Source organism: Eubalaena glacialis, chromosome 4 (genome assembly GCF_028564815.1).
Source record: "Eubalaena glacialis isolate mEubGla1 chromosome 4, mEubGla1.1.hap2.+ XY, whole genome shotgun sequence".
In the NCBI taxonomy this organism is placed as follows: Eukaryota; Metazoa; Chordata; class Mammalia; order Artiodactyla; family Balaenidae; genus Eubalaena; species Eubalaena glacialis.
Window position 1 is genome coordinate 186,128,574 of NC_083719.1, and position 13,891 is coordinate 186,142,464.

At 63.8% G+C, this 13,891-nt stretch overlaps 1 protein-coding gene across 1 annotated transcript; it reads left to right on the forward strand.

The window, feature by feature from the left end:
• The first annotated feature begins 2,385 nt into the window (after positions 1–2,385).
• MEX3D (mex-3 RNA binding family member D) lies at positions 2,386–10,485 on the forward strand. Its single transcript, XM_061190887.1, has 2 exons — positions 2,386–3,038; positions 9,014–10,485. The coding sequence occupies exons 1-2, from the start codon at positions 2,429–2,431 to the stop codon at positions 10,396–10,398; spliced, it is 1,995 nt and encodes a 664-aa protein (XP_061046870.1). The 5' UTR covers positions 2,386–2,428; the 3' UTR covers positions 10,399–10,485.
• Positions 10,486–13,891: the final 3,406 nt, after the last annotated feature.

The following is a 13,891-nucleotide window of genomic DNA, read 5'->3' on the forward strand; positions in this document are numbered from 1 at the left end:
CTCCGAGCTTCTACTGCAGGGGGCACAGGTTCGATCCCGGGTCAGGGACATTCCATGTGCCGCAGTACAGCCAAAAAGAAAAAAAAAAAAAAAAAAATCGATTCTGTTTACATGAAGCCCCAGAGAAGGCAAAACTGGTCCAGGTGACCGACAGAGAGGGGAGAGCCAACTGGGTCCTGCAGCCGCTCATCTGGGCAGGAAGAGCTTACACACAGGGCAGTGAAAGCAGGTGCCTTTCACTGCGTGTAAATTCTATTTCAAACCCAACCCAATTCACAAAAGTAACCATGAGCCCACTCCAAAATCAACTGCCACAAGCACATTTTAATAACTGGAGGGGGGAGACTGAAAGTGGAAATGGTGCAGGGAAGGCAGTTTTGTGGTTTTATATTCTTTGGCAACAAAGTTCTTTTCCTTGACTATTACTCTCTCAAAACGTGACCTTGGATGAGGCACCACTGCACCCCGCCTTGGGCAGTGCCGGAGGGGTGCCCAGCAGCCGAGCTCAGACCCAGGCCCCCACGGAGCCTCACTGGCCGTGGTGTTTTCATCACAGTGTTGCCTCAACACGTTTAAAAACTAATATATGTGTAGCTAAAAAAAATTTTAAAAAAAATCACTAAAATCCCCATCATGGAAAATAGCCATGCCCAGCCCCATGCTCCCCGGACCAGACCCCCTTTCTGCAGTTTTGGTGGCTTCTGGCATTTTCCTCCATGTCTCTAAAGTTATTTATGATGCTTCTCCCCTTCCTCCTCCTTTTTTTTTTTTAAGAAATTTATTTATTTATTTTTGGCTGCCTTGGGTCTTCATTGCTGCGCGCGGGCTTTCTCTAGTTGCGGCGAGCGGGGGCTACTCTTCGTTGCGGTGCGCGGGCTTCTCATTGCGGTGGCTTCTCTTGTTGCAGAGCACAGGCTCTAGGCGCAGGGGCTCAGTAGTTGTGGCTCGCAGGCTCTAGAGCTCAGGCTCAGTAGTTGTGGCGAACCAGCTTAGTTGCTCCGCGGCATGTGGGACCTTTCCCCACCAGGGCTGGAATCGGTGTCCCCTGCATTGGCAGGCGGATTCTTAACCACTGTGCCACCAGGGAAGTCCCTGAATATAAGTTATGATGAAGTAATTAATACTTCCGAGCGAGCATTCAAGCACACAAAAGAGAAGTCCAAGACCTTAAGAGAGGAACTGGGGTCCCTTAAGAGAGGGGGAGGGGCACCTGCCAGGGAAGACAGAGTTCGTCAAGAGCGGTGACGAACTCTGGGCCATCCAGTCGTGGACAGCTGCGGCCGAAGGACTCCATGGGGTTGGGGGCAGGTACCCAGGTCGGGTGAGGATGGCAGTGGACCAGGTGAGAGGCCAGTGCTGGACAAAAGGGGCGGGCCGCCCCCTCTCCCACCCAAAGAGCCCATGCAATTGGCCTGAGGTCCCGCAGCCAAGCAGGGACTAGGGCCCAGGTACCCTCGGAGACCCGGTAGGACGACCTGGGTGGGGTCGATCCCAGGCCATCCATTCACCAAAAGAAATCCCACAGGGGTAAACTGGACGGCTCCTTCGCCCCAAAGGAAAAAAGAAGGCCCTGAAAGGCCGCTGGAGGAAGGGCCACCGGGACAGGCTGGCTTTAGGCGTGGGCACGCTGGGCTGCTCTCTGAGCATTAGAGGGCGGTGCTCACGTCCGAGGGCTCTGGCGGGTAGAAACCAGCCCAAGCCGGGAAGCACCACCACGTGGCGCGCTCTCGGCTCGGGGCACACTCCGGGGATGGAGGATGTGGGTGCCCGTGACCTCCCGGGGGGGCCCTAGGGGCCAGGTGCGTGCGGGAATCGCGCGGGGGAAGGGGGCAGAGTCTGGAGGCCAGCCCCAGCGCTAGGGGCCTCGGGGGAGGGACACCGGCCCCGAGGCGAGGACTGGGGCGGGGCGCCTTCGCGCCCCCAGGGCCCGGGCCGCCTCGGGCACCTACCTGCGGCCGCGCCCGCACGTGCCACCGCGCCCGGCCCGCCCCAAAGCCCGTGGCGGGGAGGGGGAGGGGGCCGCGCCACGTGACCGCCCCGCCCGCCCCGCGCGTGCGCCCTGCCCGGTGCCCCATTGTTGGCGGCAGCCGCGTCACGGGGGCGGGGCCGGGGCGGGGCGGCCGGCGGCCGGAGGGAGGCGGCGGGAGGGCGGAGGGAAGGAGCGTCCGCGCCGCCGCCGCCGCGCCGCCGCCGCCGCCGCCGCCGCCGCCGCTGAGGAGCCGCCACCGCCGCCGCTTAGAAGCAAGCAGAGCCGCGCCGCGCCGCCGCCGCCCGCGCCCGAGCAGCCCCGCCGCCGCCCCGCCCCGCCGCTGGATGCCGGCGGCCGGCGGCCGAGCTCCCAGAGGCGGAGGGCGGCGGCGCGGGCGGCGGCGGCGGGGGCGGCCGGCGGCCGAGAGGCGGGAGCGCGGGCCCGAGCGCTAGTGCCGCCATGCCCAGCTCCACCGGACAGCCCGACGGCGGCGGAGGCAAGCGCAGCGGCGGACCCGGGGCGGCGGTCGGCGGGGACCCCAGCCCGGGCCCCCCGCCGCCGCCGCCGCCGCCGCCGCCCCCGCCCGAGGGCGCCGAGGAGGCCGCGCCCGCGCCCCGGCCGCCGCCCGAGCCCGACGACGCGGCCGCCGCGCTGCGCTTGGCCCTGGACCAGCTCTCGGGGCTCGGTCTGGGGGGCGCGGGCGACCAGGACGAGGAGGGGGCGGCCGCGGGCGGCAGGGACGGAGCGGTGGCGGCGGCGGGAGGCTCAGACTGCGGGGCCGCGGCGGAGCCCGCGCCCCCCGACGGGCCCGAGGCGGGCGCGCCCGGGGTGGCCGTGGCCCCCGGCCCGCTGCCGCTGCTGGAGCCCGACGTGAGCCCCCCGCCGCCGCCTCGGCCGTCGCCGCCCGACGTGTTCGCGGGCTTCGCGCCCCACCCCGCGGCCCTGGGTCCCCCGACGCTGCTGGCCGAGCAGATGAGCGTAATCGGCAGCCGCAAGAAGAGCGTGAACATGACCGAGTGCGTGCCCGTGCCCAGCTCCGAGCACGTCGCCGAGATCGTGGGTCGCCAGGGTGAGTGGCCGCCGTCGGGGGCGCCTCCCCGGGGGTCCCCGCGCGGCTCGCCCCGGGAGGGGCCACCCAGCCCAGCCCGCGGCTGGACACCAGACCCCGGCCACGCCCCGCGTGGGCTCGGGCCTCGGTGGCCGCCTGTGTGCCTTTGTCCTGCCGCTGGCCGCGGGAGAAAGTTGGGCGCAGCCCGCGCTCCTCCCCTCGGCGCTCCGGCCCCGCTGCCGCCTTTGTCTGGGCGCCTGCAGCCGGGAAAGGCCCCTGCGTGCAGCTCACTGCCCGGGCCCTGGGCCGCCAGCGGTGGCATCCCGGGGATAAAGGGGCCGGGCTGGGCAGTGCCCGCTCCACACCGAAAACTGGCACGGGGCGGGTTCGCTCGGGTTTGGGGGGGTGTCGCTGGCGCTGGGGGCGGGGGCGCTCCGGCAGTGTCAAGAGAGAAGTTTGGCGGTACAAAGAGGGTGCATCGAGACTTGCCAGCCTGGGCACCCTGTTGGGGATGGGGAGCAGGACAGGATGCGAGAAGATCCCTACCGGGCTCTCAGCCCCCAGTCAGGGATTTGGGGGATGCACAAGGACCCCCCTGTAAAAGCCGCTTTTGGGGTCTGGCCCCACAGCCCTCCCCTGGCCAGGTGGCCAGCAGCAGACCCAGGGTGTGCGGGTCCCGGAGCGGCATTGTCGGAGTGTCCCTGTGGCTGCCCCATTGTTCTCTTTGTTAGAGAGCCAGGCTGAGATTTGCAGGGTGACATCAGGCCGGCGGCCGCTCATTGGCCCTGGAGCTGCGGGGCGGGCGGGCTGGAGGGTGGTGGGCAGTGCCCGGCCCAGCACACACCCACCCACCCTGTTAGCTGCCTGCCCACCAGCCTCAACTTTCCTGCCTTCCTGCCCGCACCTCCGGGCTCCCTGCTGCTCAGCCAGGTTCTAGAACTTGGGGTGGGGCCTGGGCGGGGCTTGAGGTGGGGCTAGGGGGTCCCTGCCTCTGGATCCTCGGTAACAGGAGCTAGAGAAGGGTGTGGGGGGCTTGAGTCGCAAGGTGACCTGTCGCCCTAACTGTCACGAGCAGAGGACCACAGGGATGCCCTGGACACCGCTCTCTACTAGTTGCGGGTGGGTGGGGCCATGGGGTGGCAAGCCCTCTGGCTTCGGGCGCAGGTACATTCAGTCATTCATTTGTCCTCCCCATGTGTGGACACAAGGAGGACAAGGCGTGGTGCTGGGCCCAGGGACCCGCTGTTAGGAATGGGAGCCTGGGGGAGGGGAACCCGTAAACCGTTCTCTGGACCCTGCGGCTACCGGCAGGCACCACGAGACCACGACCGGACGTTTCCCCTCTGACACCCGGTTGCCTCCTTCCTATTCAGGACATCACCCCCTGCCGCCCCTGTCCCCAGTAACCTCACTGGGACCTGTAACAAGACAGCTGCTTCCCTGCTGAGTGTCCAGGAGCCTGTGGAGACCGAGGCTGGGGGCTGTCACCCGAGGTCATGAGACTGATCCTCCCGGTGGTGGAGCCTGAGGACAAGTCCCATGTGACTGCGCGTGTCAGCCCCCCGGGGGTGCGGGCTGCGAGCAGGAGGCACCGATCCCTGGCCTACATGCTGAGCAGTCCGGTGGCTGGGTCGCCAGGCTCCACGCTGACCTCTGGTACCGCGTGTCCCTCTGGTACCCGCTGGTACCCAGGGTATCAGCCTGGGTTCCTGCGGATGGCAGACAGCAAGGCAGGCTCTGGGGGTCCCTGGGCCCTGACAGCTCTTCCTGCAGACTAGGGTGGCCCTGTGACTCTGAGCACAAGAGCCCCTCTCTGTGACAGTGGGAGAGCACCTCCCTTGTTGTGAGGATTCTCAAGCAAGATGCTGGTTCTTATCCCAGCACCGGGCCGGCACACTGTAGCCACCCCATGAATGGGGTGCAGGGCACCAGGGAGGGGAGCACAAATGCCAGGACAGGTTGGCAGCTGCAGCAGCCCTTGTGTCTCCCCACTCTAGAAGCATCTGTGGCTCCCAGCTTCTGCCACCAGTTCTCAAGCACAGCCTGGGAGACTCTGTGCCCTTCCTCCGGTTACCCACCCCCCTGTCCACCCTTTGGGTCCCTGGACATGGAACCTGTCCCTTCTTACTGCTCTGTTGTCCCTAGGGCAGGGGGCATGGCCTACCCTGAACTTATTCTTTTCTGTCTGACCCCAGGCCCACGGCCATTCCCTTCTCCGGAGTGCAGGGTCAGGGGATTCACCTGCCCGACCTCCTATGCTGACGGGAGCCACAGACCCGGGCTCGCCCTTTCCTGGACACCCCCTTGGTGCTCTGTGAGCCTCGGTTTTCTCAGCCCTGAAGTGGGTCCATGCACCTTCTGGGCACAGGGCAGGAGATTATAGCCCCTGCCTTGCTCTCTCCTCCCAGAGGCTGAGGGGCCCAGAAGGTGCCCTGGACCCACTGAGAGGCAGCCTCAACCTGCCCCGAGGTGTCCGCCAGAGAGGATCCTGCAGCCTCAGGTCACAGACGGGGAGGGAGAGGCTGCAGGAGCGGAGGTGCCGCCAGAGCCGGTCGGCAGGGCCCAGATATGAACCCTAGTCTCCTGGCTCTTCCTGCCCTGCAGGGAGCAGGGGTGAGTCAGGAGAGAACCTTCCACCTTCCAAACCTCCCGGGTTGGGGGTGGTGGGGAGGTGGCCCCCTTCCACAAACAGGAAAAGTGGAAACTCAGAAGGGCCGGTGGAGAGTCTGTCACCCCAGCTGGTCATCAAATGTCGGGGGGCTGGCGCCCAGTTCCTTCCAAGACCCTCCCCTGCGCCCCCCGCCTTGCTGCCTTTGCCCCAGTTGGCAGAATGGCCGTGGGTGGGGTGGCCGGGGTTGGGTCTTCAGAGCCAGGCCTGGGTCTGCAGCACACTCGGCTCCCGACCGGGAGCCAGTGACCTGCCAGCCAGCCAGGGTCCCCTCCGTCATCCCTCACTCGCTGTTCTCTCCCTTGTGCGGGGCCCCACCCCTGCGGGACACTGCAGGCCTGTCGGGGGCCCCTGCCTTGATGTTCTTACCTACCCACTGGGGGTCGCAGGAAGAACGGGGCCCCTGGGTGGCGGGTCACACCCTTCCGTGCCTGCACGGGGCTTTCCCTGGCCCTGTTTCACAGGTGAGCCAGCTTTGCCCCCAGACACCCTACTGTGACTCAGCCTCGCCCTGGGGACAGCACTCCGCTGGGTTGGGAGCGGCAGTATATCGGGCTGACTTGTCTCAGCCCTGGCCTGCTGGAACTCTGTCCCTGCTGTCCCCTTAGCCAGCGGTGCTCCCCTGGCATGCAGCCTCCTTCCCAGGGCGGCCCCTCAGCTCCCCACACACGGCCTTGAGGTTCCCTTGATAAATGTGGCCTGTGGTCACCCGCATGGGCTCCTTTGGGGCAGAGCCCGTGTGGCCTGGTTCCCTGAGTGCCCAGTGCAGGGGTGCCTGGACCCCAGAACAGGGTCACGAGCAGTGGGAAGCAGGGCTGCCTGCATCTAGGCTCCCCGCGGGGACCCTTGGCCCTGCCCCTCTGGGGGAGGGTCCGGCTGCCACAGGGTGGGGCCTGCTGGGGCCTGGGGCAGTCAGCCACCTTCCCTGGTTCTCTGAGTTGGAATCCTGGGGCAGGGCCCTGGAAGCTGCGTTTCTGCTGCACCCACCAGTTGGCGGTAGCCCCCAGGGTCACTCTTGGAGACCCAGTTTCCTGGCTTGTGCAGTTCCACCTCCCCCACCCCCCCCCCCAAGCTCTGCCACCTCTCAGGGTCTTAGCATGGGTGGGGTTTGGGGGATAGTGGATGTCACAGCTGAAGTCTGAATGGTTAATTGGGCTCTACTTGGCCACTGAGGGCTCCATCCAAGGCTGCTGTCTGGGTCAGGGCAGGATGGGGGCCGGCAAGCGGGAAGCTGCAGGGTCCTTCCCCAGCCCTGACCTGCCCAGGAGTCCCTTCCCCACCGAGGCTCCCCCATGAGGACAGGCACCGGTCTGGGGCCACTCTCCAGTCCGTGGCCGGTCAGGTCCTGCCCCAAACCTGTGAGGCTGGGTGTGTTTCTGCCCTCCTTTGGCAGGTGAGGAAACTGAGGCATGGGACGGTCCCTTGAGTGCCCAGGGCAATCCCCAGTCCGCCGGCCCTTACAGCACAGTCCCCCAGCCTCGGGGAGTCCAGAAAGTCAGACTTGGGGTGTGAGGAGAAACTCTGAGAAGTGTGTGCTGGGGCCTGGCCCAGCATAGTCAGGGCAGGCTTCCCGGAAGAGGGGGTGCCGGGCTGCGATGTGGTGCAGAGAAGGGAGAGGACGGTGGGGTGCAGCAGTGAGGATGACGTGACAGAGGGGAAAGGTCAGGCGCAGGGGAACTGCAGGAGGGGCCTCCCCAGCCAAGTGGGGAGGAGACCGTCCAGGCAGGAGTGGAGGCAGCCCAGGTCAGGGTGCCTTTGGGGTTGCCAGTGAGCCCATGGAGCCACCAATGGGGAGGATGCCGCGTGCAGAGGGGAAGGCTGGGGGCCAGGAGGCGAGGCCAGGAGATGGGAGGAAAGCAGTGTCTCCCTGGGAGATTTCAGACCCCCACTCAGCTGGCCCGCTTTTATTCAGCCGTGGATGGGGGGCTGCTGCCCTCTTTGCGCTGGGGGTGAGGCTGCCCCCCGCCCAGGCCCCGTGTCTCTGACTTCCTCGGCCGCAGGCAGACAGTTCGTCCCGCTAACTTTGTGTTTTCCCTCGCTGAGAAGTTAGCCACACTTATTCCGCTCAATGCCGCCCTCTGTTTGCACTGAAACAATACCCCTGTGTCCCTCTGGCCTCCCCAGAACTTGGGGGTGGGGGGGTCCTCCCAGACTCCTGGGCCCGGACTCAAGATATGTCAGAAGGCCCCTGGGCGGGGGAACCCAGAGTGGAAACCAGGGTGTCGGCAGGACCATGCTCCCTCCAGGGGAGAATCTGTTCCGGCCTCTCCCCGGGCTTCTAGTGGTGCTGACAGGTGTCAGGGCCCCGGGCCGGCCACACCTGGTGTTTAGATGTCTCAGGGGCAGCTTCCAGTCGACCTTGGGAGGGCCGCCTAGGTGGTGGGAGAGGCGCCCAGTCAAAGAATCTTCTCGACTGACCCTCTCCCCCACGGACACCTTGGCCCCCTTCCGCAGGGTCAGCCCCTCAGCCCAGCCCAGGCAGCAAAGGTGAAGCCACAAAGCCGTGTCCCTGAGCTTCCCCTCAGAGTCTGGGACCACTGAGGGCCTTTGGAGGTGTCCTGATACAGGGCCCAGGATCTGCTCTTGGGGGAGGGTCACATGGTCAGGAAGAAGTCGTAGGCCATTTCCACAATCCGAGCCTCAGTTTCCCCTCCTGTCGGGGAGTTGGCGTCAGAGGGTCTGCATTAGTGTCCTAGGTCTGGTACAATGAACTGGATGGCTTGAAACTATAGAAATGAACCCTCAGAGTTCTGCAGAGTGGAAACCAGGGTGTCGACAGGACCATGCTCCCTCCAGGGGAGAATCTGTTCCGGCCTCTCCCCGGGCTTCTGGTGGTGCTGACAGGCCTTGGCGTTCCTGGGCTTCTGGCCGTCTCACTCCAACCCTGGGCTCCGTCTTCACAGGGCCATCTTCTCTTGTGTCTCTACATGTTCCTCCTCTATAGTGACACTGGTCATTGGATTCAGGGCTGCCCTAATCCAGCATGACCTCACCCTAACTAATGACATCTGCAAAGACTTTTTTTCCAAATAAGGTCACATTCTGACATTCCAGGTGGACATGGATTTGGGGGGACACCTTTCAACCTAAAACAGGGTCCCTCCTTTCCTTTGGGACAATCCCCCTGTTACAGAGCAGGGGGTTGCAGGACCAGAGTGGACACTGAGGCCCATGGTTGGAGGGAGGGACGCCGAGTGCCTGAGATCACAGCCTGAAGGTGGGGCCTCCTAACCCAGCGCACCGGCTGGCCCCTGCAGCTGCCGCCCAGGAGGGGCTGTCCTGGGGAGGGGTCCCTGCCCTCACTGCGTCTCCCCCTCCCCCACCGCAGGGTGCAAGATCAAGGCTCTGCGCGCCAAGACGAACACGTACATCAAGACGCCGGTGCGTGGGGAGGAGCCGGTCTTTATCGTGACCGGCCGCAAGGAGGACGTGGAGATGGCCAAGCGTGAGATCCTGTCGGCCGCCGAGCACTTCTCCGTGATCCGCGCCACGCGCAGCAAGGCCGGCGGGCTGCCCGGTACCGCGCAGGGTCCGCCCAACCTGCCGGGACAGACCACCATCCAGGTGCGCGTGCCGTACCGCGTGGTGGGGCTGGTGGTGGGCCCCAAGGGCGCCACCATCAAGCGCATCCAGCAACGGACGCACACGTACATCGTGACGCCCGGGCGCGACAAGGAGCCAGTGTTTGCTGTGACGGGCATGCCCGAGAACGTGGACCGGGCGCGCGAGGAGATCGAGGCCCACATCACGCTGCGTACGGGCGCCTTCACCGACACCGGCCCTGACAGCGACTTCCACTCCAACGGCACCGACGTCTGCCTGGACCTGCTCGGGGCGGCTGCGGGCCTCTGGGCCAAGGCTCCCAACCCGGGCCGCCGGCCCCCCGCGCCCACGGCCGGCCTCCGGGGGGACGCTGCTCTGGGCACCCCGGGGGGCCCCGAGGCCTTCTACGCGGGCGGCCGAGGGGGGCCGACCATGCCGGTGCCGGTGCCGGACGCGGACCCCACCAGCCCCTACGGCGCCTCGGGCAACGGAGGCTTCACCTTCGGTGGGGACGGTCCGGGGGCCCCCGCGGGGCCACCCGCCCCGGAGGACTGCGACTTCGGCTTCGACTTCCTGGCGCTGGACCTGACCGTGCCCACCGCGGCCACCATTTGGGCGCCCTTTGAGCGGGCCCCGCCCCTGCCCGCCTTCAGCGGCTGCGCGGCCGTCAACGGGGCCCCCGCGCCGCCTGCCCCGGGCGCCCGACGCAGCAGCGGGGCCGGCACACCGCGCCACTCGCCCACACTGCCCGAGCCCGGCGGCCTGAGCTTGGAGCTCCCGCTGGCCCGCCGCGCTGCGCCCGACCCGGTGGGCGCGCTGCCCTGGCGGCCCCCGCAGGGCTCCCTGGCGTCCTTCTCGAGCAGCGCCAGTTTCTCCACGGCCACCTCGCTGCCCAGCAGCTCCTCGGCCTCCTCGTGCTCCGCGCTGGACTCGAGCGCCTCGGAGAGCGCCCGCAAGCCCCAGGCGGCCCCGGCCCCCAACGCCCCCGCCTCCGCGGCCCTGGCGCGGGAGTGCGTTGTGTGTGCCGAGGGCGAGGTGATGGCCGCGCTGGTGCCCTGCGGCCACAACCTCTTCTGCATGGACTGCGCCGTCCGCATCTGCGGCAAGAGCGAGCCCGAGTGCCCGGCCTGCCGCACGCCTGCCACCCAGGCCATTCATATCTTTTCCTAGCTGGTCACCTCGCCGCGCCCGCGGCCCCCAGGGCCGTCCACGGACGCGGGGTGGGTGCGCAGGGCCGGGTGGGGAGGAAGGGGAGGGTGGGGGCGGGGAGCGGCGGGCAGCGGGCCGCGTGGCCAGTGTTTACAGACGAGCTTTAACTCCGGTCCCAAGCGTGGAGACGGTGACCCGGCGGCCCAGCGACACCTCAGTTCTTAACAAATGACAGTATTGAGTCGACAGGTTAAAATAAACCAGAGAGAAAAGGCCTGCTTGCACTTTTTATTTAAGACACCCCCCCCCCCCAGGGTGATCTTTTTAAGGAAAAAAAACCACGATTTTTACAACTCTCCCGGTTGTCCTTTTGTACGTAGCTGATACCGATTTGACAGTGTTTGTTTTCCCACGGCCTCAACCTCTGCAGAAACTTCCAGGAGGACGGCTCCCTTTTTGGGGCCAACTGGTTACCCTTTAGTATGTAAGCCGCGCGCAGGCTGGAGGGGGGCGGGGGGAGGGGGCGTCCAGAACTTTTTTTTTTTTTTTTTTAATTATTAATCCCTTTCTGCTGTGGTTTCTGTTGACCGTTTTTTAATTTTTTTGTTTTTTTAAACTTTTACTTTTTACCTCTTGTGTATATGTAGGGAATTTATAGGGAAATATGTACTTTATGGAATAAATTTTAAGAAAACTAAAATATATTTTATTTTAAATAAAGTAACGGACCTTTAATCTTACACAGCTAAATTACTGATTATATATTTGCTGAGCTGACCTAAGGGTTCAGAAAATTGTATCAAGAGTTTTATTTTTTGACTTCAAAGCCTTCTTAATAAAGTCTTTTTACTACACGTGAGCCCTTGGCCTGGTGTGGGGTTGGTGGGCATGGGGAAGGGGTGGGGGTGGAGGGCTCAGATCCAGCCCCTCCCCCCCTAGTCTTTCAGATACAAGAGTTAGGGCTCAGGATACCCCAGTTCCAGGCTTTTCCACAAGCCAGGTGCTGTCAGCATCGGGGCTACACAGAAAGGTGGTCCAGACAGGTCCCCTTTTCCTGAGGCTCAGGACCTGACATCCCAGGGGACAACCAGCCATGGGGGCAGCTATGACCCATGTGGAGGGGGTGGTGCCAGGTGGTCGCTTCCTAGGGCATCAGCCCGCCTCCGTGGTGTGTGTGGGACCCCATCCCCAGTAGGACGGGGTCCACCTGACATTGTACAGATGGGGAAACTGAGGTCTGCAAACCTTCCTCCCAGGATGGCTCCTAACACCTCCCAGTCCCCGAAGGACATCTGAGTGATGAGCCACAGGTGTTGTCCCCCTGTCACCTAGTTGGGAGCAGAGGACCAAGGCCCGTGGGGCTGCTGGACACATTTCTTCAGGATTGGGATTGGCCTGGAGTCGAGGACTGGGGGACCATGGGTTGCACCATAGTCAGCTGGCAGTTGCCACAAAAGTTCCAAAGGCGGGGAAGGAAGCTCTGGAGTGTGTGGAGGATGGGGTGTGGTGACAGGGAGGGGCCCAGGACTGCTCCAGGGACAAGCCCAGGGGCCAGGTGACCACAGGCTGCTGGCTTGAGGAATGGGCAATGAGGGGTCTGGGGGACACAGCCCGCTAGGAAAGCTAGGAAGGCATAGCAGAGCAGCCTGGAGGGCTTCCAGGAGGAGGCCAGGGGCTTGGGACGACAGGAGCGTCTGATGGGGCAACAGGGATGGAGAGGAAGTAGCCAGAGATGGACAGGGCACCCCACGAGCGAGTGACGGCCACATCAGATCCTCCAACTGAGAGTAGTAGCCCCAGGCTGCAAGGCCACAGGTGGGTCTCAGGAAGGGCCACATACACCCAGGGTTCCAGCCCAGCCTGCTGGAATTTCCCCATCTGTAAAACAGGCATACACCTGGGACTTCCCTGGTGGCCCAGTGGCTGGGACTCCATGCTTCCACTGCAGGGGCACGGGTTCGATCCCTGGTCGGGGAACTAAGATCGCACGTGCCGCACAGTGTGGCTCAAAAAACAAAAAAATGGGGATACACCTAGGTCCACGCAACCAGCTCTGATGAGGCTCAGGGGGTGGAGTGCACTGATTCGTGGCCCCCAAAAGATACACCCCTGGAACCTGAGGATGGGAGCTTACACAAGGGTATTTGCAGGGACTTAGCTGGTGGCGCAGTGGTTAAGAATCCGCCTGCCAGTGCAGGGGACACGGGTTCGAGCCCTGATCCGGGAAGATCCCACATGCCGCGGAGCAACTAAGCCCGTGCGCCACAACTACCGAGCCTGTGCTCTAGAACCTGTGAGCCACAAGTACTGAGCCCGTGTGCCACAACTACTGAAGCCCACGCGCCTAGAGCCCGTGCTCTGCAACAAGAGAAGCCACTGCAATGAGAAGCCCGCACACCACAACGAAGAGCTGCTCCCACTCGCCGCAACTAGAGAAAGCCCGCGCTCAGCAACGAAGACCCAACGCAGCCAAAAATAAATAAAATAAATAAATAAATAAATTTATTTTTTAAAAAAGGGTCTTTGCAGATATAATTAAGAATCTTGAGATGAGATCATCCTGAATTAGGGTGGCCCTAAATCTAATGTCCTTATAAGAGACGGAGGAGGAGACTCAGACACACAGGGTGAAGCTGTGTGAAGACGGAGGCAGAGGCTGGGGTGATGCAGCCACAAACCCAGGGATGCCTAGGGCCCCCACAAGCTGGAAGAGGCGGGAAGAATCCCCCCCTACCCCCGCCGCCTGCCCTGCAGCCTTCAGAGGGATCGCGACCCTGCCACACCTTGATCTCCGACTTCTGGTCTCCAGAACGTGGAGAACAAATACCTATTACTTTGTGATAATTTGTTACAGCACTTCGGGAAACCAGTATGGGTGGATGGGAGGGCAATGCTTAACCCGGGGCCGGCCCACACTTCAGCGGCGGAGTAGTTGTGGCGCCAGTGGCCCCAGCTGACCTGGAGCGAAGTCAGGCCATAGAGGGTTATGGAGGCAGCAGGGACTTGGGGCATGGAGACCACCCCCCTGCAATTTGGCCCCAAGAGCAAGAGGAAGAGCTGTGGCCGCCCCCCCGCCAGGCCAAGGGGTCTATGGTGGTGGGTGTGTGTCCTCGGGAGGGAGGTGGGACCTGGAGCCTGAGCGAGGGTCCCGACAGGGGTGGGCAGAAGGGGTGTTGGCCTGGTGTCTGTAAGGAATTGAGGGGCCTCTGGGGAGTTGCAGGGAGTGGGCTTGTCAGTTTGCTCCTGAAATAAGAGGAGAGAAGGGCCCCGAAGGGCCCAGGTGCCCAGGAGCTTGGCAGGGGATCGTGGAGATTGGGTGGCTGAAGGACCCACCAGGGGAGGGTCAGGCCCAGGGCAGAAGCCCAAATCCAGACCAGCCAAAGCCAGCCCCCTGGAGGGGTTTCTGAAGATGCAATGGTTAGCGGGGTGGTCCCCCAACCATGGGCAGGGCTGTCACCTATGCTGGTCTGAGGAAGTGCTGCCCCAGGACTTTCCAGAAACACCTGAGGAGTCT

Excerpts from the sequence above, each read along its gene's own strand:
- MEX3D (XM_061190887.1), top strand. The coding sequence starts at position 2,429 with ATGCCCAGCTCCACCGGACAGCCCGACGGCGGCGGAGGCAAGCGCAGC. Across the intron at positions 3,039-9,013 it reads CGAGATCGTGGGTCGCCAGG|GGTGCAAGATCAAGGCTCTG; the intron begins GTGAGTGGCCGC and ends CCCCCACCGCAG.